At 41.0% G+C, this 27,422-nt stretch overlaps 1 protein-coding gene across 5 annotated transcripts in view; it reads left to right on the forward strand.

Moving 5' to 3' along the window:
* CEP350 (centrosomal protein 350) overlaps positions 1-27,422 on the forward strand; it is a 358,722-nt gene that overhangs the window by 243,719 nt on the left and 87,581 nt on the right. For 3 of the 5 annotated variants that reach the window (XM_029617504.1, XM_029617505.1, XM_029617508.1), the window contains 2 exons: positions 16,824-16,946; positions 18,139-18,338. In XM_029617504.1, coding sequence (XP_029473364.1) covers positions 16,824-16,946; positions 18,139-18,338 — 323 coding nt within the window. The remainder of the gene's footprint in view (positions 1-16,823; positions 16,947-18,138; positions 18,339-27,422) is intronic. The other 2 variants (XM_029617506.1, XM_029617507.1) reach the window with 1 other exon arrangement.

Here is a 27,422-nt window from a genome sequence, read left to right on the forward strand (position 1 = left end):
CAGCCCAGTGTATGGTGTGACCAAAAAAGCAAACAATGTTAGGAATTATTAGGAAAAGAATGGAAAATAAAATGGAGAATGTCATAATGTCTCTGTATCGCTCCTATTGACAGTTCTGGTCTCTGCATCTCAAAAAAGATAGATATAATTGCTTGGAAAAAGTACAAAGAAGGGCAACTAAAATGATAAAGGGGATAGAACTGCTCCCCTATGAGGAAAGGCTAAAGAGGTTAGGGCTGTTCAGCTTGGAGAAAAGACAGCTGAGGCAGGATATGATAGAGGTTTATAAAAATCATGAGTGGAATAGAATAGATAAATGTAAATTGGTTATTTACTCTTTCAAAAAATACAAGGGGACACTCCATGAAGTTAGTAAGTAGTACATTTAAAACAAATAATTGGTTGTTCCTTTTTTTTTTTTTGTTTGCAGATAAGATCTGTCAAAGATAATGTTTTCAGAATATGTTTAGTTTATTGTAAAATTGTAAAAGCAATAAATAAAGAATTAAAAAAAAATAAAAATAAAAAATTATTTCACTCAGTAAGCTCTGGAATTCATTGCCAGAGGATGTGGTTAAGGCAGGTAGCATAGATTAAAAAAAAAAAAAAAGGTTTGGACAAGTTCCTGGACAAGAAGTCCATAAACTATTAACCAACTAGATTTCAAGAATAGCCACTACTTATCGCTGCGCGATAGAGGCATGGGATCTGTTTTGGATCTTACCAGGTACATGTGACCTGGATTGGCTACTGTTGGAAACAGGATACTGGGCTTGATGGACCTTCAGTCTGACCCAGTATGACAATTCTTATGTTCTTATGAGACACTGATGCCAGGGTATAAATTATATCAGTGTGACAATCCAGATCAGCTTGATTGAGGGGTGGCAGTTTTTGTAAAGGAAAGTGTAGATCGAGCCAGAATAAGTCCTGCAGGAAACAAAAGGCACTGTGGAACCCTTATGGATAGTATATACTGTATATATATACAGTAAGTATATACTGCCAACAGCCTGGCCAAGATGAAAAAAACACTGAAATGTTAGCTGAAACTAGAAAGGCAAATAAATTTGGCAATGTAATAAGAGGAGATTTCAATTACCGTGTTATTCATTGGGTCAATGTTTCTTTGGGACATGCCATAAATGACTATTTGATACTAGAACCAATGAGATGGGGAGCTATTTTAGATCTAACCCTTTGTGGACTGAAAACCCTGATGCCAAGGGGGTTACGGAGATGGGGACTGCTTAGCAATAGTGATCATAATGAAATCAAATTTGACATAACCTCTGGAGGGGAAGGCATTAGGTAAAACTTCTGCAGTAACATAACTCTAAAAAGGAAGCCTGATAGAGGAAATTAGAAAAAAATCCTAAAAGCAGTTGTAAAAGTTAGGTTTGCATGAGGTCTCAACATTGTTTACAAATACATTTTATCTGAGTTTCTAAGATAGTATTTCATACATTAAAATGGTGAAAGGAAGGCTAAATAACTGACAGAATGGTTTAATGATGAGGTGAAAGAGGCAGATAAAGCCAAAAGGGCATCATCCAAACAATGGAAAGCAGATCAAAATGAAGAAAATAGGCAAGATAGGCCAAGAGAGAATTTGAAGTTTGCCAGGCAGACAAAAACTACTAATAAAATCTTTTTGAATTAGATTCAAAGCAAGAAGCCTGTGAGGGAGTCAATCGGGCTGCTTGATGGCTGAGGAATAAAAGGGGGTGCTCAGGGAGCTCTCTTTCTCTGAGAACAAGCAGGATGGTAGTCCTCACACATGGATGACATCATCAAATGGAGCCTGATGCAGAAAGCTTATGTCAAAGTTTGACTAGGCACACTGAGCATGCCCTATCCCACGCATCCATGCGGAGTTCCTCTTCAGTTTCATTTGCCATGGAGCAGTGAGCCATTTGGATGCCCAGCCTTCCAGTTTCGCAAGGTCCTCCTGCAAAGTATCACAATCCATTTATGATTTAACTACTCTGAATAATTTTGTCACCTGCAAATTTGATAACCTCACTCGTCTTATTCCTTTCCAGATCATTTATAAATATTTTGAAAAGCACCGGTCCAAGTACAGATCCCCGAGGCACTCCACTGTTTACCCTTTTCCACTGAGAAAATTGGCCATTTAATCCTACTCTCTGTTTCCTGTCTTTTAACCAGTTTGTAATCCACGAAAGGACATCGCCTCCTATTCCATGACTTTTTAGTTTTCTTAGAAGTCTCTCATGAGAGCCTGTTTGGGTTCAGGCTGGCTCCCCCTCTGTTACCAATAGCACCAGTGTTGTGCCCATATACACCTGGCTAAATGTCTGTTGGTCCTCTTTTGTATTAGGGAGCAACCTGTATCTAGAGACTTACCCATGTGTTAGGACTATCATCCTGCTTGTCTTTGGAGAAAGCAGAGTTGCTTACCTGTAATAGGTGTTCTCCGAGGACAGCAGGATGTTAGGCCTCCCGAAACCCACCCACCACCCTGCGGAGTTTGGTTTCTCCTATTTTTTAATTTTATCGTAATTCTGTGTTACGAGACTGAAGAGGAACCCTGCATGGACGTGTGGCATAGTGCATGCTGGGCATGCTCAATGTGCCTAGTCAAAGCCTCTAGAAACTATGACACACAAGTTTTCCTCATTGGGCTCCATCTGTTGTCACCCATATGTGGGGACTAACATCCTGTTCTCCGAGAACACCTGTTCAGGTAAGCAACTCTTTCTGTTGCTGCTCCAATATTCTGGATCTCCTTATCTGAAGAAATCAGGCAATTGGATTTTTATTTTTTATTTTTATTTATTTATTTATGTTCCACTTTTCAGCATTTCAAAGTGGATTGCATTCAGGTACTGAAGGTATTGTAAAAATTACATTCAGGTATTGTGGGATTGTGTAAAAACATTTAAACCCATGCTTAAAGATATTCCTTTTTAAGCAATCTTATTTTTATTTTGCCCAACAAACTCTGTAAATTATGTAGGTCAGCATATATATATATTTTTTTTTAGATTATGTACCTTTTGTATCTAACTTTATACATTTGGGGGGTAATTTTCAAAAGGAGTTACATGCGTAAATGTAACTACTATTGTAGCAATTTTCAAAAGCCATTTACTCAAAGTGCACTTATGTGAATAAATCCTATAGACAAATCAATGGCATATATTGTAGCAATTTTCAAAAACCCACTTACTCAAGTAAAGTGAATTTACTCCAGTAAACCTGGTTTTTACTCGAGTAAATGCTTTTTAAAATCAGGCCCTTGTTTTATTGGTGGTCTTTATAAGTTTTTGTTTTGATTTATGAATGTTTTATTTTTGTACATCACTTAGTGCTTTTCTTAGGCGATTAACAAATTTTAATAAAGATAAAAGAAATAGAATAACTGAGGGAATTCTTTGTCTCGGTCTTTACCTAGGAGGATGTTGGGAGCATACCCACACAGGAAACATCCTTTGAAGATTTTAATTCTAAGCAATTAAAGCAAATCTCTATGATAATAGAGCAATTAGTAGATCAGCTTGATAAACTAAAGAGTTACAAATCACCAGGACTGAATGCTATTCTTACCAGAGTACTGAAAGAACTCAAATATAAAATTGTAAATCTGCTACTAGTAATCTGTAACCTATTGTTTAAAACAATAGGTTACAGATTCTGGAATTAGATTCTGGAATTAGAAACCCCTAAGCACCAAAATATACAAAATTCTAACCTGTATTGTTATTATGTTCTCAGCTATTTGTCTCCTTCTACTCTTTTTTCCAGCTACCTATGCTTCCAAGTTTATCCTCCTTGTTGATTGTAACTTTGCTCCTTCTGTTAAATGATTATTTATTATTTATTGTTAAAGTTCCTCCCTATTCTGTGTAAACCGATTTGATATGGTTATTACCATGAAGGTCGGTATAGAAAAATGTTAAATAAATATATAAAAACAACCATAGTACCTGAAGACTAGAGGGTGGCCAATGTAACACAGATTTTTAAAAACTATTCTGTCGAGATCCGAGAAACTATAGACTGGTGAGCTGATGTAAGTGCCTGGTAAATGGTAGAAACTATTTTTAAAAATGAAATTATTGGCCATATAGATAGACATGTCTTAATGGGGAAGAGTCAACATGGTTTCAGCAAAGGGAGGTCTTGCCTTTCAAATCTCAGATTTTTTGAAGGTATAAACAAATGTGGATAAATGTGATATGATTGATATATAGTGTATTTGAATTTTCTGCAGGTGTTTGACAAATCCCCCATAACATACACCTCAGGAAATTAGTCAGTTTAGAGGCATGTCATCATGTAGATTAACTGACTAAAAGACAGGAAACAGAGTAGGACTGAATAGTTTCTCAATTGGAGAAAGGTCATTAAAGCAGCTTTTAAAATCCAGGTAGAAAAGGCAAATGAAGGTTGTCGATGCAAATCCAAACCAAACAAAAAACCTCCACTATTAACTTTATAATCTGCAACAAAGCTGAATCAAGGAGGTAAAGACCTCAGAGTGAAATGTAGTGTGGAGCTATTGAGCATATATACAGTGGCTTGCAAATGTATTCGGCTCTGCCAAAAAAGTCAGCAGAATTGTGTGGATTACAAGTGACACACAGATTGTTCCAGACAGTATGCTCTTAAAGTAGTCACAATTCATTATTACTCTGCATTTTTTGTAAAATAAAATTAAAAACTGAAAAATGCTGCTCGCATAAGTGTTCATGTCCTTTAGATTAGTACTTGATAGAACCACTTTTTGCTGCAGTAAGTTTTAAGTTGGTTGGAGTAAGTTTCCGCCAGCTCTGCACACTTATTTTATTCAAATTTGTATTCTTTTTTGGGGTATTAAATATTTAATTAAAAAACACTTATTTTGGAAAAGTTATCCTTTAGACTGTGCTCCATGAAAATCACTTGGAAAGAATAATAGCTGCAAAAAGCTTAGCCTGTGGTGAAAGGAAACAGTGGCTTGCCAGTGTTGGCCAGCATTTCACATACAAGTGCTTCGGGGCTAAACCTAAACCAAAATATAAAATATCAATACTTACTCAATTACAAAATATACTTAAAGTTCTTTATACTTACTACTTGACAAAATCAGTACTGACTTAAACGAAGCATACAGTCTCTGCTAGAATTTCAGTGCAAAAACCGTCCAGACATTCGCAGTGTCTTAAATAGAAACGGCTGAGAAAATGCTGCCTAAGCTTTTGTTATTACCATAAAAGTTAGTGGAAACATATCATGCCACTATTGAAAGAAATGTGAGGACCTACAAAAAAGAGTAATTGATGTAACTTTGTCCAGGCAGATGATCATGAGCATTTCTAAGTATTTGAGGCTCCATCAACCCCCAAAACCTACAAATGGAACAAACAATGACTATACCTAGGAGCTGTAGTCCTGTCAAGATCACCCAAGAGCAAACTGGAAAAGCATCCAGGAAGTCACAGAGAACCCCAAACTAATATCTAAAGATCTGCAGGCCTTTTTTTTTTTTTACTGTGGCTGATGTGAGGGTAAATGTATTAACCATAAGGCAAAAACTGAATGGAAATGGTGTTCAAGGGAGGATAGTTAATTAAAAACAAACAAAAAAAACATTGATTTCTAAAAAGAGCATTGCTGCTCACCTTAGGTTTGCCAAAGAGCACAGTAACAAATTTTGTTTGGCGAAAACCAAACACTGCCTTCCAAAGTAAGAACCTCATCCCAACTGTCCAGCATAGTAACAGAGGTGTCGTGTTGGGGCTGTTTTACTGCATAAGGACCTGGATCTCTTTCTATTTTTGATGTAATCGTGAATTTTGCTTTATATCAGAAAATTCTAGAGGAGATTGTCAGGCTGTCCATCCATGAGATGAAGCTGAGCCGAAAGTAGATCATGCAGCAAGATGATAAGCTAAATATGAGCTGATTTGGAGCAAATATTAGGAATATGCATATATATCACATCACATATATGTAATAAATGTAGTGATTATTGTACAAGTATACCTGTACAAATTTTACATTTACATTTGGCCTCAATGGCAGTGCATTGAATATGTTCCAATTATATAGAGAATGTATTGATAGCAGTTTTAGTGAAGACATTCTCAAAAGATTATTTAATTAAATCCTACAGCTTCCCCCACCCTGAGTTTCTTCAAAATAAGGCTTGCATGTCGTTCACCACTATATAAGAACATGTCATATATTTTCATGCATCAACTTAGAAGTCCTGCTTGCCCACAGAGAAAGCAGTTATTCAACTGTAGCAGGGATTTTTCATTGACAGCAGGTCAAAGCAGCCACACAATCTCTTATAGCTCCCCTTAGAAATGAAGGTTAGCTTGCTACAAGGCTTAAGGAGACTCATGGTGGCTGCTGTGCAGAAACACCCATGATCCGAAAACCTCATGTTTTCTGAGCTCTGAGAGCTTTTCCACCTGTGCCATCAGATGGTGTCACTCACATGTATGACAAATTTGTCCTGCTGTTTACAGAGAACACATTTGGGGTTTTTTCTGCAATCAAAAATAATTATTTTTGGAGTTCTTCAATAATCAATCCTAATTATCAAGATCGGCATACTTGGTGGTCTGATGACAAAAGATGAATGGTCTTATTTTGTCTTTCAAAAACTAATCTTAGTGATAAACTACTAACACTAAGATGACTAAAACCCTTTCTAAACCCTGATGACTTCAGGACTGTACTATAACATCATATGCGCCAATATTGATTATTGCAACTCGCTCTTAATTGGCCTACCTTTTTCTACTATTCGTCCCTTACAAATTCTTCAGAAACTCAGCAGCTAGAATCTTAACTGGCAAGAAATATGAGCACATCACCCCAGTTCTGATATCATTACACTGGCTACCAATAAAATTCAGAATCGAATACAAAGTACAAACCATCTTACATAAAATTATACATGAAGAGCAGACTGGTTAAACGCAGCAATCAAACTTCACGTACCCCAACGAAATCTGCGATCAGCTAACAGAGGTCTATTAACAATCCCATCAGTAGGATCCGCACAACTCTCAGAAGTTCGAGAATGCGCAATCTCGCTTCCAAGCCCAAAATTATGGAACGCACTTCCTACTGAATTATGATTACAAACGAGTCTTAAAACATTCAAAAGGGACATAAAGACCTGGCTATTCACGAAGGCATACCAAGATCCTTAACAACCTTTACTACCTATTCTATATAATCATTCCATGATATTTTTAACTCTTTAGTCGTGCTTTTAATATTTATTCTTTTTATTCTCTTTTAATGTTTAAATGTAACCTGTTTCTATTAAATGTGATATTGATTCTTTTTACCATTTTAATTATGGACTGTACTTACTTGTGCTAGAAATTGTTTGTTATGCATTGTTAACCGTTGTGATGGCTACACCGAACGACGGTATATAAAAAAATAAATAAAATAATAAACTGGAAGGGTGGATTTTCCAGTTGAATTATTTTTGCTACTGAATGATTTTCCTCAGTGAATCTTATCATGACAGTGATAATTATAGGAAACTAGAAGATGACTATTCACCTGATCCAACTTCAAGATCAGCTATGAAGTGGCAATATGGAAGCAGGAGGATTCTAAACCCATTCAACCAAGCAGCTGTGGATACTGCAAACATTTTAAGTAACATACAGGATGAGTTAATTGAACTGTCATGCAAAAAGACTTTGGAACTGCCCTTTCTAAAGAAAGACCTTTGACATTTTTAGCTTTCAGTGAAAAGTAAATACCTAGAACTTTTTGTCAGCTCTTAAAGCTCTCTACCCATTTCTTACTTTATACTTATGTAAGTTTTATGATTTTTATCATTGGAGTCTTTGAAAAATAAATTCAGGATGAGGCTATAAATGGATAATAATTTGATGTATCTCAACATATATATCAGTTGAGTCTAAGGCACTCTTCTACAAAGCAAGATCACCATCACGTTGAACTTCTTTAAATGTGAAGGTTTCAGTTCAGTTTAAAAACAAAAAGGTAAAAATCCTGAGTAGAAAAGCAATTAAAAAAAACAAACCACACATTAACAAAAAAAGGTCACAGGAAAGAGTTTGCCCTGGCTCCTAAAAAGTTTGGATGAATCCAGTTTTCTAAATATTTTTCCATGCTTGAAGCCAAATCGATGATACAATATATTGAAATAGTCATGGGAAACTGAAGATTAAATAAGACCCATATGAAAAACAGGGATGAGAATCCAGTAGATCTTCTATAGCATAAGGACTTGATGTGCTGCAGAACTCCAAGAAATATGCATTGTTTGTCGTTTTCGAAAGTATTAAAACCACATAAATGAAAAACAGCATTTTGTTATGTTTTGGATGAGAAATTGCACAAAATGAAACAATGCCATTTTAAAAGACCAACTCATTCCTAATGTGCATAGGATACATTCTGCAAGGTCTTTGGCTTGGTTATGCTGCTGAATCTGGGGTACTGTGCTGTGAGTCTAGGTTGGGGAGGACTGTAGGGGTTAGAAGTATTTCAGGATCTATGGAAAGCTGATGCTGCCTTATAGGGAGGGACATTTACTGATGTATTCACGTTTGTGGCAGAAATACAATACTCTGCTAATATAGGGATGAGAGATGGAGAGCAAATTGTCTCAATTAGTCTATGAACCCTGATGATTTGCATGTGAACAGGGCATGCTCTGGCAAAGACAATTAACCATGCTTCCTCAACCCTCTTTGCACCCATTGTAGCCACAACTTAACTAGTGATGCTAAAAGCAAGTAATCAAAGACAGCACCTTAATTATTGTGATTCTTTTCCTATTTCATTGCATTTCAAATATGTTGGATGTCATCATAGCATTGACATGTCCTGTATTTCTTAGCATTCAGCTTTAGGGTAAAGTTCCTACAGTATAGCATTCAGTAGTCATAGATCATAGGCACTGGAGAAGTGTGAGCCACAGGGTCCATGGCTCAACCAAAATCTAGGTCTTCCCATAGAATTACTGTGGGAGGTCTGGGTCGGGCAGCTTTTCGGTGGCAAGAGGGGAGCGGCGGTGCCCTTGCTCTGAGCCCAACTGTTCCTTTGAATTGCATGTGACGCCACAGCTGTGTGGGTTCAAAGCTTCTCCGAGGACAAGCAGGATGGTAGTCCTCGCACATGGGTGAAATCATCAGATGGAGCCGTGACACAGAAAACCTATGTCAAAGTTTCTAGAACTTTGACTTGGCCCAATTGAGCATATCTAGCATGCCCTCTCACGCATCCATGCGGGGTCCCTCTTCAGTCCCTTAATTTCTGTGGAGCTGCAGCATCGTATTAGTGAGCCTCATGGTTTTGGCTTATCTTTTGGCCTCTTTGGAAATTTTTTTTCACAGTTTTTCTCATTTCTTGGAGTGCTGTCACAGCGATACACCAGGTCCCTCTTTGTTCTAATCCTCCAAGGAGGAAGCACCCTCTAGTCCAGCCCAACCACTGAGTCCTGTGACCTCCCCGTCCAGTGTCATATGTGCTTGCACCACTGAATGTAGGTAAGTGCCTGGGGCCCCATTCCCGGTCCATGACACGGGGATGAGGAGCCTTATAACCCCTGGAGGGTTGACTCAACTGAGGTCCCCAATGAAGCCTCTAATGGCACATGTTGAGGTGGTTGGGTCACGTGGCCACAGCAGTTCATGTCATTCCCTTGGTATGTATGTATATGAGAACAGCCCAATGGGCCCTGAGGTCTCAGTGACATCATGCCACGCAGAGCCTCCAGGAGTACATCCAAGTAACTCAGTCCCTCTGGGACTCGTCCTGGTGGCAGGTAATTTCAGATTTGGAACAGGGGATTTCCTTTCAAAGTCATCCTATCCAAATTGTCCTAACCACAAATGCGTCCACCCTGGGTTGAGTAGCTCATGTTGGTGGGCTTGAGCACACAGGGAATCTGATCTCTGGTCTGCCCAAGAATGCCATTGCAAAATCAACTTTCTGGAGTTCTGGGTGGTCAGGTATATGCTATGGGCTTTCATAGATTGTCTGTCCAACAAAATTGTCCTAATTCAAACAGGCAACCAAGTAGCAATGTGGTATGTCAGCAAGTAGAGAGGGTATGGGCTGATACCTTCTATGTCAGAAGGCAGTTTAGATCTGGTCCTGGGCCCTCTCTCACAGGATGGTACTCAGGGCCATGTACCTGGCTGAAAAGGAGAATGTATTAGCGGATAGACTGAGTTGTGCCTTCTGATTCCATGAATGGTCTCTGGACCAAGGGGTCGCAAATTGGATTTTCTGCCTCTGGGGAAAGCCCAGATGTGGATCTATTTGCAGTGCTTTGGAACAGGAAGGTTCCTCAGTTCTGCTTCCTCTACAGGAAACCAGCATCTGATGCCCTCGCCCAACATTGGGGCAAGGGTCTTCTGTACACATATCCTCAGGCTCCACTGGTAGTGAAGATTCTCTTGAAGCTTTGCAAAGACAAAGGGACTATGATGTGATAGCCTCTCACTGGCCAAAACAGGTCTGGTTTCCATTCCTTCAGGAGTTGTCCATCCAGAAACCAATCAATCTGGGGACTTCCCCAGATCTCATCACACAGGATCGAGGCAGGTTGCGGTTGATGGCATTCCAACCTGTCGCTCACAGCCTGGATGTTGAGAGGTTAATTCTGTAACCACTCAATCTGTGGATGAGTCTTAAGTCCTTCTAGAAAGCCTTCCACTAGAAAGTCCTATGGACTGAAGTGGAGGAGGTTTTCTGTGTGGTGCAAGCAGAAGGCCTTAAATCCTTTTTCCTGCTCCCCACAAAAACTGCTTGATTACCTTCTATACCTGTCAGATGGTGACTTGAAAGCCAATTCCATTTGGCTTCATCTGAGTGCTGTTGGCACATACCACCATGATGTAGATGATATGCCAACTCTCTGTACAGCCTATAGTTGTACGCTTCATGTGGGGCCTGCTTCAATTGAAGCCTCCCCTAATGCCTCCAGCTGTGTCTTGGGACTTCAATATGGTGTTAACTCAGCTGATGAAATCTTCTTTTGAGCCGCTGTGCTCCTGTGACCTGAAGTACCTGACCTGGAAAGTCAGCACACAGGGTCAGCAAGCTCCAGACTTAGTGACTTATCCACCTTATACTAAGTTTTTCCTGCATATACATCTTAAGTTCCTGCCTAAGGTGGTGACAGATTTCCATCTTAACCAGTCTATTGTCCTGCCAACATTCTTTCCCCAGCCCCATTTGCACCAAGGGAACAAGCATTGCATAGTTTGGACTGTAAGAGAGCCTTAGCCTTCTATCTGGAGCAGACAGAAGCCCATAGACAGTCCACCCAATTTTTTGTTTCTTTTGATAGAAATAGGTTGGGCATTGCCATTGCCAAACAGAGATTATAGAATTGGTTAGCAGATTTGCATCTCCTGTCTGGCTGGATCTGTTCTGTGGAACTCCATGCCCACTTGATCTTAGATTGCAAAGTAACCTGACGCTATTTAAAACTAGCCTTAAAACATGGCTTTTCAAACAAGCTTTCTATAATGACAAAGAGAAGAAGGAAAACAAGTGAAAACTAAGTAAGCACCAAGCAATCAGTTTTTCCTTAAACATCTCCAAATACATATTAACATTAGAATTGAACCGTTCAGCAGTTTTTCAACCAACATTTTAGATTTAATTATCACATAGCTCTATTATTAAAATACGTTACCGTACCATGATGGCACATATATAACTTGTAATCTATGCCAATTAACCTTTAAAATTCCTTTTGTGCCTTTTTGTAAAACATTGTGATGGTGATTTCACTTGACGGTATAGAAAAGTTTTTAAATAAATAAACGCACAGGCAGGACTACATCTTGAGGTCCATGTCAAGACTCATTCCGTCCGAGCCATGGCAGTGTCGGTGGTCCACTTGCGAGCAATCCCCTTGGAGGAGATCTGCAAGGCTGCAACATGATGTTCTCGCCTCACGTTCACATCTCACTATTGCTTGGATAGGGATGGCCGATGCGTTAGTAGGTTTGGCCGATCTGTCCTTTGGAGTCTGTTTGATTATGTAGAAACCAACTCTCTCCCACCTAGGGTCCATTGTTTGGGGTCAGGCTGTCTCTCCCTCTGCTGCCAACAGCACCATTGTCGTTGTGCCCATTGGCACCTAGTTTGGATGTCTGTTGGTCCCTTTTTTCGTTGGGGGATAGCCTGTAGGGATTCACTCTTGTTGAGGACCACCATCCTGCTTGTCCTCTGAGAAAGCAGAGTTGCTTTCCTGTAACGGGTGTTCTCCGAAGACAGCAAGATGTTAGTCCTCACAAAACCTACCCGCCACCCTACATTGTCGTCTCCTATTTTTTGGTTTATTCTAATTCTGTATAAAGACTGAAGAGGGACCCCCATATGGATCCGTGGTATAGAGCATATCACACCACTGTGACATTCCATATGACATCAAGTTCTTTGAACTCTGCTGCCACTCAGTTTAGCTTCTGTTTAGTTAAAATACCAAGCTCTTAGTTCAGCTTTCCCAGCAGTAACAATCTTCAGGGTGTCAGATTCCATGTAAAATGTCCAAGTGTGAAAAATTAATTTCGTGAACTGTCAGGGAGAAGAGCAGGCAGGTGACAGGAAGGTCAAGCAACAAATATAATTTAAGGCATCAGTAACATAGAATACAAAATGTCTTAAGAGTAGTGAGAACATTTGTTGCTGTTAACTTTTATAGTTGTATACACAGCCCTTAAAGCTTTCTATAGCTTTAGAAACTGCTGTTGTCATTCTGTTTTATAACTTTAGAATGAACAGTGGGCTTACATAGTTTTTGTGCCTATGTAACTTTGTTACTCTGCTGTTTCCTGTACATACCCAGATGAGTCCAGACTCCTGGGTTTTGCCTCCCAGCAGATGGAGACAGAGAAAGGTTTACTGACACTGCCATAATAACCTAGTGTCAGAACATGAAGGAGTGAGTGAGTGTGGAGAAAATAAAAGGTCCAAAATCACTTTCAGAAGACAATTAGTTCTTTATTTCGACAATTCCACTGTCTAGTATATTCAAAATACGATCATTAGAATGATCCTCTGACACGGACTCTGTGTTTCACCCAAAGGCTGCATCAGGAGGGATAACACAAAGCATTCAAAAACATTTTAATTCCTCATATACAGGGAGTGCCTGTGTATATGTACTGATTGTCTGCAGAGTGTGGTTTTCTCTCCTTTTATTTTTGTGTGCCACCTGCAGTCCCTCAGTATTTCTCTATCTCCAGCAGAAGGTAGAGGTGCAAAACCTACAGTCTGTCCCAGTTATAGGGGGTCTGTTAACTCTGTTTTATGAGGAGTGGGCAGAAATCACTATGGACCAGTGGGTCTTAAGCCTGATAAAGCAAGGTTATGCTTTAGAATTTGCTTGTCCAGTAAGGGACCTGATCATGGTCTTCTCTTGCGCTTCCATGGAAAAGGGAAAGGGGTGGTACATCAGACCCTCGACCATCTACAGATGTTGGGAACCCATTGTTCCTATCCCTTAGAGAAACGAAGGACGGGATGTTATTCCATTTATTTCTTGGTTCCAAAGAAGGAAGGGACTTTTCGTCCAGTTCTGGATTTGAAAAAAAGTGACTGTGGCTCTCAAGGTTCCTTGTTTTCGGATGGAAACTCTCCGCTTGGTCATTGCAGCAGTGTGCAGGGGGGGGGGGGGGGAGGAGTTCTTGGCGTCTGTGGATCCGTCTGAAGCGTACTTGCACATAGGAATCCAGCCCAATCATCAGAGATTTCTACGGTTCAAGATCTTTGGTATGCATTTTCAATTTTACGCCCTGCCATTCGGTCTGGCAACAGCACCACAGACTTTCATCAAGGTGATGGTGATGGTGGCAGCAGCCCTCAGGAAGGAGGGCGTGCTGGTGCATCCATATCTGGATGACTGGCTTATTCGGGCAAAGTCGGAGGTCCACTGCAGACAAGTGGTGGACCTGGTGCTGCAGCGCTTGCGATCACTGGGCTGGATAATGAATTGGCCCAAGAGTTGTCCCGTCTCAAGTGTTGGAATTTCTGGGAGCACCCTTCAATACCAAGCTGGGGAACGTTTTTCTTACAGAGGAGCACATTGTTAAGTTGCAGTCACAAGTTCGCAGATTGTTGGAGAGCCAGGTGCCCAGGGTCTGGGATTACCTACAGGTTCATGGCTCCATATCGACCACGTTAGAGCTCGTGTCTCATATGAGACCTCTGCAGGTGGTGTTACTTTCCCGGTGGGATCTGTTGTCAGAGCAGTTTCAGCTTCTATTACTGCTTACACTCTGTAAGCTGTAGTAGAAGCCAAATCCAGTCACTCGTGGTTTGGTTGGGATCACTTGTGTCAAGGGGTGGACAGTGGTTACCACAGATGCTAGCTTCTCCAGTTGGGGAGCTGTCTGCCAAGCTCAGATGGTGCAAGGCCAGTGGTTGACGGAGGAGATGTCATGGTTTATCATGGTTTATCAATCAGAGACTAGAGCGGTGCGATTGGCTGTGTGCATTTCTTCAAGAGTCGAGCAGTGGACAGAACAACATCTGGTGTTGATAGCGGCTTCTCACATGGCTGGGACTGACAATGTGCAAGCGGATTTTCTCAGTGTCAGCAGCTGGATCCCGGAGAGTGGGAGCTGTTGGAGGAAGCAATGACTCTCATCTTTAGCAGGTGGGGCAGACCCCGCATAGATTTAATGGCAATTGAGAAAAATTACAAAGCACACCGTTTCTTCAGTCGCAAAAGAGATTGTGGGGCAGAGGGAGTTGACACTTTGGTTCTCCCTTGGCCGCGGGACATTCTGCTGTGTTTCCGCTGTGGCCGCTAGTGAGCAGGATTTTGTGGGATGTGGAGGTTCACCCGGGAGACGTAATTCTGGTGGCTCCGGAATGACCCCAGAGTCTCGGCTAGGCTTTTGAGAGGAAACACACAAAGAGAGGTTACTCTGAGAATGTTATTTCTACTTCCTTGGCAGATGTAAGGCTATGGAGAGTTTTTGAGGATTGGTGCACAGAGCCAGGGGGTTGACCCTATGTTTGCTTCCGTAGCACACATTCCTAACTTCTTGCAGAGAGTTTTGGGGAAGAGTTTGTCCTATAACTCCCTCATAGTTCAGGTGGCAGCTTTAAGTTGTCTTCGAGGCAAGGTGCATGGAGCGGCTCTGGCTGCACACCCGAATGTGGTGCGTTTTCTCCAATTGCTGAAGAATTTGCAGCCTTCGGTTCGGAAAGTGTGTCCCTCTTGGAGTCTTAACTTAGTCCTTAAAAGCATGTGTACGGCTCAGTTTGAGCCTCTTAAAAGGGCTACTTTGAAAGATCTCAATCTAAAGGTGGTTTTTTTTGTTGCTATTTGTTCCGCTAGAAGGATCTCGGAACTTCAAGCCTTGTCATGTAGGGATCCTTTTTTGAGGATCATGGACTTTGGAGTCTCTTTGAGGACGATGCCTTCCTTTCTGCTGAAGATGGCATCATTGCTCCATTTAAGTCAGTTGGAGCTTCCAGCTTTGGATGCAACGTCTCCTCTTTCGAAAGAATTGCGGCTTTTGAATGTCAAGCGTGTATTGTTGCACTATCTTAAGGTCACTAACAGCTTCCCGTTGTCGGATCACCTTTTTGTGCTATACAGTGGTGCAAAAAATTGGTATAAGGCGTCCAAAGCCACAATTGTGTTGTGATTGAAGGAAGCCATATGTTCCACATCTGTCAGGGTCGTCCTATCCCAGAGGGGTTAAGGGCTCATTCTACCCGTTCCCAGGCGGCTTCCTGGGCCGAATGTTATCAGGTTTTGCTGCAAGAGATTTGTAGGGTGGCTACCTGGAAGTCTCTTTGCACACTTTTGCCAGGCATTATCGTTTGGCTGTCCAGGCCCCTGAGGCCACAAGTTTTGGTGAGAGTGTACTTCGAGCAGGACTCTCGCAGTCCCACCCCGTTTAGGGGAAGCTTTGGTTCATCCCAGGGGTGTGGACTGATCTGGGTATGTACAGGGAAAGGAAAACTGGTTCTTACCTGCTAATTTTTGTTCCTGTAGTACCACAAATCAGTCCAAAGTCCCGCCCAGTTGAGGTAGGGCGTTTTGGAGAGTCCGCTCGATCTGTTGTAATTAATCTGAAGAATGGCACAGGCTTGTTAAGTCCTTCACATTTTTTTTTAATGTGGACGAGTTTATCTGTTTCAAGTTTCCACTTCCCACTGCTTGTTCGGGAGATATTAATTTGTGGTTGGTATTAGTGATCTTACTATCTTGGCTTGGGTTCAGGTCAATACTGAGGGACTGCAGGTAGCACACTAGGTTATATGGCAGCGTCAGTAAAACTTTGTCTCCATCTGCTGGAAGAGAGGCAAAACCCAGGAGTCTGAACTGAGCTGTGTTACTACAGGAATGAAAATTAGCAGGTAAGAACCAATTTTCTTTTTCTGGAGTTTGTTCAGTCTGAATTATATGTCAGCAAGTAGTGTGTAACTGGTAATGTATAGTACTGGCTTATTACACAGTTTGCTTGGCCCCAACCATTTGAATGTTTCTAAGATGACTAAAGATTGCAGAAGATCAGGAAGAGAGATGGAGATAGAAAGGTTGCCTTTTTTTAAAACTCAATTTTCCTATTTTTTGAAATTTTAAAAAATCTTGGAAGTATTTAATGTGCCACAATAAATGCTTATGCTATGCACGCTTGAGGATGCATCTTTTATTCATAAAAAAAGATTGAGTGCACCTGAGTTCAAGCAATATATTGTAAAAACTGAAATGCTTCAGAAGAAGCAAGTACTGAATTCTGTAATTGTCTGCATCTTTTTCTCTTCCTTTTTCCTTTTTCTCTTTTTTCCTCTGTTTTAAATTCTTGCTCCTTATTTTGTAGACACTGCTCTCCTGTTCACTGCTTCTTCTCTGTCTTTACGTCTCACCACTGGGCCTCACTCAGTGTCTGTTTTCCCAACCTCCATCCCAAATTCCAGCTCTATATCTACAAGCAGTTGGTCAGGTAACTGCACCTTTCTCACTGACTCAACTCTTTGATGGAGCATGCTCTGTTCAGTCAAAGTCTGGGTGGGAAGAGGGTATTAGTGTGTGCCGAGCAGTGAAATGTTTTTCTAGATATTACAATTGCTTGCAAACAGCAAAAGACTGCTGTCCCCATACACCATGGAGTTAGAAGAATAGTCAAGCAGTTAGAGTAGCAGGCTGAGAACCAGAGAAGCCAGTGTTTGAATCCAACTTCTCCTATAGATGCTGTTTGTGACTTTGGGCAAGTTGCTTCACTCCCAGTTGCCTCAAGTACAACTTAGATTGTAAGTCCTCTTGGGCAAGGAAATAACTTACAGTACCTGAATTGTAACTTGCCTTAGCTTGGATTTAGAATAGGCAAGCAATTAAATCTAAAATCCAATTCGTTATTAAAATGCAATAGCCAAGTCCCTGACTGGTTTGCTGCTAAAAATCTGTAAATAGGTTGGCTCATGTTCTTTTTTTTTTTTTTCCCCCCCTTTAAGAACTTACTTTTTTTTTTTGGTTGATAATTCTCATCTGTAGTGGGATAAAAGTCCTAGCACAGTATATAAGATTTCTCCCACCTTAGTACATCATCTGCTCACGTGCCCTTTGCAGTTCATCTCAGTCTTCACAGTAGTTACGACTTCAGCTGATGGGACAGCAACCTAATCTGAGATCCATCTCATAGATGCCACTTTTTCTTCTGCTGTCCTGCTTCATCTGTTCTTAAAACTTATACAGATCCAGTATCTGTGCTTTTTGCCCATCAGTCTGTTAGGAAGCGGTCAATTGGGATTATAGAACAAAACCATACTAGTGAGATATTTAAAAAGTAACTACATTCCTTTGGGTGATTGATGCGCCTCTTGCAGGGTTACTGAGAAAATGGTTTGAAGATGAGACGACAGAATTCCCAGAAGTGATTTTAAAATTTGCCATTGCTAAAGCTGTTCTAGGAAAATCTTTAAATGTTTTGCTACTCTTTTGAATAGCATTGATTGATGTGAATACCATTGTGTCATATTATAACCTTTTGCTCTAAAAGTAGCAGTGGCAATATTCTAACCTAAAACCATATTAGGTGTCAAGGTCTCATAGCATTGTTAGGGTCAGAGAGTAGTGCCCAGTGCAGTATTTGGCTGTGTCAGATCCTTCTATCTGGACATTTGGTTTGTTGTCCATAGGTTCCTGACCAAGCGAGAGCAGAAGTTAATGCAGCGTCGGCAGCATGCTGAGGAACTTTTGGAGTGGAAGCGGCGACTAGATGCTGAGGAGGCAGAGATTCGTCAGATGGAGAAAAAAGCCTTGGCTGCTTGGGACAGAGAGCGTGTCAAAGTCAAAACTCCCAAAAGAGAGCTGGAAGAGCAGAAGGATAAACTCAAAGGTAAAACTGAGACTTATGGAAACATAGAAGTGATGGCAGAAAAGGACCAAATAGTCCATCTAGTCTGCCCAGCAAGCTATGGTAGCATCTATGTGCAATACAGGTCAACCCCCATGGTTGTGTTTGAGTCAAATTCCTCGTTACCTCTTGCTGTCGAAGTAGAGAGCAATGTTGGAGTTGCATCAAAAGTATCAGGTTTATTGGTTAAATGTAGTAACAGCTGCATCAGCAAATTACCCCCATGCTTTTTTGTTTTCCTAGACTGTAAAATTCAATACCCTTGTTGGTTGCTGTCTGAATCTAATTCCCCTTTCCTCTTTTCCCCCTGCCGTTGAAGCAGAGAGCAATAATGGAGTTGCATCAATAGTATGAAGGTTTATTGATTAAGGGTAGTAACTGCCACACCAGCAAGTTACCCCATGCACTCTTTTCTTTTAGCCTTTAGGGGTCCACAGTGTTTAGCCCCCCCCCCCCCCCCCCCCCCTTGAGATCTTTCACTGTTTTTGTCTTCTCCTCCTCTGGAAGAGCATTCCAGGCATCCACCACCCTCTCTGTGAAGAAATATATCCTAAATAACAAATCACATGAATGGGAGTCAATATTTATTTTCCAAAACATCACACAAAAAATACACCAACAAATTACCTCACACACAACACTTATACCCACTCACCCATTAAAAACATCCCATCACCACTAAAAGTGAAATATTAATCGTATACATCACGGCTCACACCTATTTATACAACATTCAACATATAAATCATGACATAACCATTAGTAAATGATTAATAACAATGCTCTAAACAAAATGGTTCTCCAAAATATTTTTCATATAGTTTCTACACTCAAAAGTCCACTCCTTCACTGTTCTTCTATGATAATGAATTAATCAATTAGCTGTTTCATATTTCCATCATTTCAAAGCTTCAATATCCCATCACTTGAAAATCCCTCCTTGACGGTTCTTCTGTAATGATGAATTGATCAATTGGCTGTTTCATATCGTTTCCATCATTTCAAAGCTTGAATGCCCCATCAATTCCATGAAATAACACCATAGAAGGGGCCCTTGTTTCACCATCACGGCTTCCTCAGGGGAATGACAATTCTAGCGACCACCATATCCTCAATTCTTATAATGACCCAGGCAACTACTCGCATATGAAAGGCTGCTCCATTCCAAATTGCTCTGGTTGGTATAATGACCTGAAAATACCCTACTTCAAACCTTTGTAGTCAATTGCATTTGGAAAGGATAACCGACCTCCTCTCCGTTAACATTCATGAGCAAAAAAAAAGAAATATTTCCTGACATTGGTTCTGAGTCGTCCTTCCTGGAGATTCATTATGTGACCCCCCTAGTTCTACTGATTTCTTTCCAACAGAAAATGTTTGTCGATTGTGCATCATTAAAACCTTTCAGGTATCTGAAGGGCTTTATCATATCTTCCCTATACCTCCTTTCCTCCAATGTATACATATTTAGGTCTTTCAACCTCTTCTCATAAGTCATTTGATGGAGACCGCCCCTCAATCATTTTGGTCGCACTTCTCTGGACCGCTTCTATCCTGTCTCTGTCCCTTTTCTAGATATGGCCTCCAGAACTGAACACAGTACTCCAGGTGAGGCCTCACCAAGGACCTGTACAAGGGGATTATAACCTCCTTTTACTTACTGGATATTCCTCTCTATGCAGCCCACCATTCTTCTGCCTTCTATCGCCTTGTCACATTGCTTTGCTGCCTTCAGATCACTAGACACTATCATCCCAAGGTCCTTCTCTTTCTTTGTGCACAACAGCCCTTCACCCCCCATCACATACAGCTCTTTTGGATTACCATACCTCAGATGCATGACTCTTCCCTTCTTGGCATTGAATACCAGCTGCCATATCTTCGACCACTGTTCAAACTTCCTTAAATCATGTCTCATTTTATTCTACTCCTTCCAGCATGTCCACTCTTTTGTAGATCTTAGTATTTACCTTAGTAATAGCAAATAGACATACTTTACCTTTTATCCCTTCCGCAATGTCCTCACAAAGATATTGAACAGAACCTGTCCCAACACCGATCCTTGTGGCACTCCGCTTAACAGCATTCTTTCTTCTATCCGTCAACCAGTTTTAATCCATGCCCCCATCTTGGCGATCACTCCCAAGCTTCTCATTTTATTCACAAGCCTCCTATGCAGGACTGTATCAAAAGCTTTGCTGAAATCCAAGTAGATCACATCAAGCACTCTTCCTCGATCCAATTCTTTAGTAACCCACTCAAAAAAATCACAGATTTGTCTGACAGGACCTTCCCCTGGTGAATCTATGCTGCCTCAAGTCCAGCAATCCTCTTAACTGTAGATAGTTCACTATCCTTTCCTTCAGCAGAGTCTCTCTTAATTTTCCCACTACCAAATTGAAGCTAACCGGCCTGTAGTTTCCAGGCTCCTCTCTGCTGCCGCTCTTGTGAAGCAGGATCACTACCGTTAAGAACATAAGAAATTGCCATGCTGGGTCAGACCAAGGGTCCATCAAGCCCAGCATCCTGTTTCCAACAGAGGCCAAACCAGGCCACAAGAACCTGGCAATTATCCAAACACTAAGAAGATCCCATGATACTGATGCAATTATTAGCAGTGGCTATTCTCTAAGTAAACTTGATTAATAGCTGTTAATGGACTTCTCCTCCAAGAACTTATCCAAACCTTTTTTGAACCCAGCTACACTAACTGCACTAACCACATCCTCTGGCAACAAATTCCAGAGCTTTATTGTGCGTTGAGTGAAAAAGAATTTTCTCCAATTAGTCGTAAATGTATTACTTGCTAACTTCATGGAATGCCCCCTAGTCCTATTATTCGACAGTATAAATAACCGATTCACATCTACTCATTCAAAACCTCTCATGATCTTAAAGACCTCTATCATATCCCCCCTCAGCCGTCTCTTCTCCAAGCTGAAAAGCCCTAACCTCTTCAGCCTTTCCTCATAAGGGAGCTGTTCCATCCCCTTTATCATTTTGGTTGCCCTTCTCTGTACCTTCTCTATTGCAACTATATCTTTTTTAGATGCGGCGACCAGAATTGTACACAGTATTTAAGGTACGGTCTCACCATGGAGCAATATAGAGGCATTATGACATTTTCCGTTTTATTAACCATTCCCTTCCTAATAATTCCTAACATTCTGTTTGCTTTTTTGACTGCTGCAGCACACTGAGCCGACAATTTTAAAGTATTATCCACTATGACGCCTAGATCTTTTTCCTGGGTGGTAGTTCCTAATATGGAATCTAACATCGTGTAACTACAGCAAGGGTTATTTTTCCCTATAATGCAATACCTTGCACTTGTTCACATTAAATTTCATCTGCCATTTTGATGCCCAATCTTCCAGTCTTGCAAGGTGGTCCTGTAATGTATCACAATCCGCTTGTGATTTAACTACTCTGAATAATTTTGTATCATCCGCAAATTTGATAACCTCACTCGTATTCCTTTCCAGATCATTTATATATATCTACCGTATATCTATATCTATCTATCTATCTATCTATCGAGAAGCACCGGTCCAAGTACAGATCCCTGAGGCACTTCACTGTTTACCCTTTTCCACTGAGAAAATTGACCATTTAATCCTACTCTGTTTCCTGTCTTTTAACCAGTTTGTAATCCACAAAAGGACATCTCCTCCTATCCCATGACTTTTTAGTTTTCTTAAAAGCCTCTCATGAGGGACTTTGTCAAATGCCTTCTGAAAATCCAAATACACTACATCTTTCGGTTCACCTTTATCCACATGTTTATTAACCCCTTCAAAAAAAAAAAAGAAGCAGATTTGTTAGGCAAGACTTCCCTTGGGTAAATCCATGTTGACAGTGCTCAATTAAACCATGTCTTTCTATATGCTGTACGATTTTGATCTTGAGAATAGTTTCCACTATTTTTCCCGGCACTGAAGACAGGCTCGCTGGTCTATAGTTACCCGGATCACCCCTGGTGCCTTTTTTAAATATTGGGGTTACATTGGCCACCCTCCAGTCTTCAGATACAATAGATGATTTTTACTAATAGGTCTGAAATTTCATTTTTTAATTCCTTCAGTACCCTAGGATGCATACCATCTGGTCCAGGTGATTTGCCAGTCTTTAGTTTGTCAATCTGGCCTACTACATCTTCCAGGTTCACAGTGATTTTGTTCAGTTCTTCTGACTCATCACCCCTGAAACCCATCTCCGGAACTGGTATCTCCCCAACATCCTCATTAGTAAACACGGAAGCAAAGAATTCATTTAGTCTTTCTGCAATGGCCTTATCTTCCCCAAGAGCCCCTTTAATCCCTCTGTCATCTAATCAACCCGACTCCCTCACAGGTTTCTTGCTTCGGATATATTTTAAAAAGTTTTTATTATGAGTTTTTGCCTCTATGGCCAACTTCATTTCAAATTCTCTCTTCGCCTGTCTTAGTAATGTTTTACACTTAACTTGGCAATGCTTATGTTTTATCCTATTTTCTTCAGATAGATCCAATTTTTGAAGGATGTTTTTTTTGGCTAAAATAGCCTCTTTCACCTCACCTTTTAACCATGATGGTAATCGTTTTGCTTTCCTTCCACCTTTCTTAATGTGTGGAATACATATGGACTGTGCCTCTAGGATTGTATTTTTAAACAATGTCCATGCCTGATGAACACTTTTAACCTTTGCAGCTGCACCTTTCAGTTTTTTTCTAACTATTTTCCTCATTTTATCAAAGTTTCCCTTTTGAAAGTTTAGTGTTAGAGCTGCAGATTTACTTATTGTCTCCCTTCCAGTTATTAGTTTAAATTTGATCATGTTATGATCACTGTTGCCAAGTGATCCCACCACCGTTACCTCTCTCACCAAATCCTGCATTCCACTAAGAATTAAATCTAAAATAGCTCCCTCTCTTGTTGGTTCCTGAACCAATTGCTCCATGAAGCAGTCATTTATTACATCCAGGAACTTTGTCTCTAGCAAGTCCTGATGTTACATTTACCCAGTCAATATTGGGGTAATTGAAATCTCCCATTATTATTGCACTGCCAAATTGGTTAGCTTCCCTGATTTCTCTAAGCATTTCATCATCTGTCTGACCATTTTGTCCAGGTGGACGGTAGTATACTCCTATCACTATACTCTTAACCAACACACATGGGATTTCTACCCTTATAGATTCTACTGAGCATTTAGTCTCTTGTATGATCTTTATCCTGTTGGACTCTATACCATCCCGGACATAAAGTGCCACACCCCCACCAAGCTAATCCTCCCTATCATTTCGATATAATTTGTACCCTGAGATAGCACTGTCCCATTGGTTATCCTCCTTCCACCAAGTCTCTGTGATGCCAATTATGTCAATCTCTTTATTTGCTGCTATACACTCTAACTCTCCCATCTTACTTCTTAGACTTCTGCATTGGCATACAGACATTTCAAAGTGTGTTTTTTGTTTGTATTAACAACCTGCTTTTCAGTCGTTAGGGATAATTCGGAAATCATTAGCTTTGGTGATTTTTTACATATAGGGACATGGACTATGTTTGCTTTTAATGGAACCTCTCTGTTGGGATGCCCTAACTCTCCTGTTTCATTAGTATCCTTCAAGGATACATTTCTCCCAACCATGCACTGCTGAGTGACTGTCTGCTTTCCCCCTTGTTTTAGTTTAAAAGCTGCTCTATCTCCTTTTTGAAAGTTAGTGCCAGCAGCTTGGTTCCACTCTGGTTAAGGTGGAGCCCATCTTTTTGGAAAAGTCTCCCCTTCCCCAAAAGTTTCCCCAGTTCCTTACAAAGCTGAATCCCTCTTCCCTTCACCATCGTCTCATCCACGCATTGAAACTCTGGAGCTCTGCCTGCCTCTGGGGAACTGCACGTGGAACAGGATGCATTTCAGAGAATGCCACCCTGGAGTTTCTGGATTTCATCTTCCTACCTAAAATCCTAAATTTGACTTCCAGAACCTCTCTCCCACATTTTTCTATGTCGTTGGTGCCCACATGTACCAAGACAGCCGGCTCCTCCCCAGCACAGTCTATAATCCTATCTAGGTGACGCGTGAGGTCTGCCACGTTCGCACCAGGCAGGCAAGTTACCAGGCAGTGCGCACAGTCTACCAGCCACCCTGCTATCTACATTTCTAATAATCAAATCACCAACTATGATGGCCAGCCTAACCCTTCCCTCCTGGGCAGTAGCCCTGGAAGACTTGTCCTCAGTGCGAGAGGACAATACATCACCTGGAGAGCAGGTCCTTGCTACAGGATCACTTCCTGCTACACCAGGGTGATGTTCTCCTACTGAGAGACCTTTCTGATCCAAGGCAGCACTGGGGCTGCCAGACTGGATTTGGGACTTGGCTACTATGTCCCTGAAGGTCTCATCAATGTACCTCTCTATCTGCCTCAGCTCCTCCAAGTCTGCTACTTTAGCCTCCAGAGATCGGACTCGTTCCGAGAGCCAGGAGCTCTTTGCACTGAGTGCACACATACAATCTCTCACCGGCGGGTAAAAAATCATACATGTGACACTCAGTGCAAAAGACTGGAAAGCCCCCTTCTTGCTGCTGGACTGCTGCCTTCATCTTAGTTTTATTGAGTTCCTAGTTAAGTTTAGGAGACTAAGGGAGTTGGAATGAGAGTACTTTAAATTTACATGTGAATTTACTAATTAATCAGCTAGTGTCCTACAAGGGGATGATTAAACTTTCAATAAGGGCTGGTACAATAGTATGATTTAGATAAGACTCTGATTGATTTTTAATGAGAAAGTGTCTCGTGCCTAAAAATCAAAGGTTGATTGGGTGGGAAAGACAGACACTAGAATTAACTATCTCTGGCTTGCTTGTTACCTCAGACACACACAAACTCTAAAGAATATATCCCTTAATTTCACCTTTTACCAAACTTTTATAAGCCCAAAAATTTCTGAAAGCTATACTTACCAATCCTCTTTAACCACCACTAAATTAATCTTCATTCAGTTAATGGAAGGGATTGAGATTCGTGCGCCTAATGGCGCGCACTTCCTGTCCTCCTCTACTGCAAAGGGTGCGGGGCCTCTGGAAGCTGGGGCTGTGGAATTCAATCCCTGGATTGCTTGTGGTGACCTCTGGACTCCTCTCCTGGGGTATGCTGGAAGCAGTATGCAGATGAGCCTTCCGGTCCTCCTCCTCCAATTACTCAGCACTACTCCCACTTCCAGGGATCTATTGAACAGGTCATGCAGCGGACCTACTAGCACATCTCTGAGCTCCCTCAGTATCCTGGGATGAATCTTATCCTGCCCCATGGCCTTGTCCGCGTTCAGTTTTCCTAGCTCTTCCCATACATTCTTTTCTGTAAATGGAGTTTCATCTACCCCATGTCCATCCACGGTCTTGTCAACCAGCAACGGTCCTTCTCCAGGGTTATCTTTAGTGAACACTGAACCAAAGTATTTAATATTTCTGCTATTTCTTTATCTCTCTCCACACAGTGCTCCTCATCACCGTTCAATTTCACTATACTATTTTGGGTTTCCCTTCTTTTTCTGATATATCTGAAAAATGTTTTGTCTCCTTTCTTAACCGCTTTGGCAATTCTTTCTTCCACTTGACTTTTAGCTTTCCTGATTTCTTTCTTTGCCTCTTTCATTTTTAACAGATATTCTTCCTTGTGTTCCTTTTTTTGAGATCCTTTATACTTCTTGAATGTTGTTCTTTTTGCCTTAATTTTTTCACCCAGCTCCTTAGAGAATCAGATTTTTTTCTTCTTACTCTTCTTTACTTTCCTGATATATAGATTTGTTACCTTTGTAGCAACTCCTTTTAATTTGGCCCACTGTTATTCCACCTCACCCATTTTCTCCCAGTCTTCCAGTTCTTCCTCCAGGTACATCCCCATTTTGACAAAGTCCATATTTGTGAAATTTAAAACTTGGGTCTTTGTGTGACTTCTCTGTATCCTATTTGTGATATTGAACCATACCGTCTAATGATCACTACTGCTCAAGTGAGCCTCTACCCGAAAATCAGAGATGATATCCCCATTAGTGAGCACTAGATCGCATTACCATTTGTTTGAGCAGAGCACCTTGAAGGGCATTCACTATCTCTCTACGTTTTGCAGAAGGGTTGCTCCGATCCATATCCGGAAGATTAAAATCTCCATTGAGCAACACATCTCCCTTCTTTTCCAACATAGAAACATAGAAATGACGGCAGAAGAAGACCAAACGGCCCATCCAGTCTGCCCAGCAAGCTTCACACATTTTTCTCATACTTATCTGTTTCTCTTAGCTCTTTGGTTCTATTTCCCTTCCACCCCCACCATTAATGTAGAGAGCAGTGATGGAGCTGCATCCAAGTGAAATATCTAGCTTGATTAGTTAGGGGTAGTAGGGGTAGTAACCGCCGCAATAAGAAAGCTTCACCCATGCTTATTTGTTTTACCCAGAATATGTTATTCAGCCCTTATTGGTTGTTTTTCTTCTCCCCTGCCGTTGAAGCAGGGAGCTATGCTGGATATGCGTGTAGTATCTGTTTTTCTTCTCCCTTGCCGTTGAAGCAGAGAGCTATGCTGGATATGCGTGAAGTATCAGTTTTTCTTCTCCCCTGCCGTTGAAGCAGAGAGCTATGCTGGAAATGCATTGAAAGTGAAGTATCAGGCTTATTTGGTTTGGGGTAGTAACCGCCGTAACAAGCCAGCTACTCCCCACTTTGTGAGTGCGAATCCTTTTTTCTTCTCCCCTGCCGTTGAAGCAGAGAGCTATGCTGGATATGCGTGAAGTATCAATTTTTCTTCTCCCCTGCCGTTGAAGCAGGGAGCTATGCTGGATATGCGTGAAGTATCAGTTTTTCTTCTCCCCTGCCGTTGAAGCAGAGAGCTATGCTGGATATGCGCGAAGTATCAGTTTTTCTTCTACCCTGCCATTGAAGCAGAGAGCTATGCTGGATATGCATTGAGTTTGTGCTAGTTGATCTAACACTTATATACAGTAACTACCCCATAGGAATTTGAGGTTGAAATTTGATTTTTACCCTTATCTGGTTGAAAAGTAAGTTTATTTACAATGCAGCTTGGC

The sequence above is a fragment of the Rhinatrema bivittatum genome, chromosome 10, assembly GCF_901001135.1.
Source record: "Rhinatrema bivittatum chromosome 10, aRhiBiv1.1, whole genome shotgun sequence".
Taxonomy (NCBI): Eukaryota; Metazoa; Chordata; class Amphibia; order Gymnophiona; family Rhinatrematidae; genus Rhinatrema; species Rhinatrema bivittatum.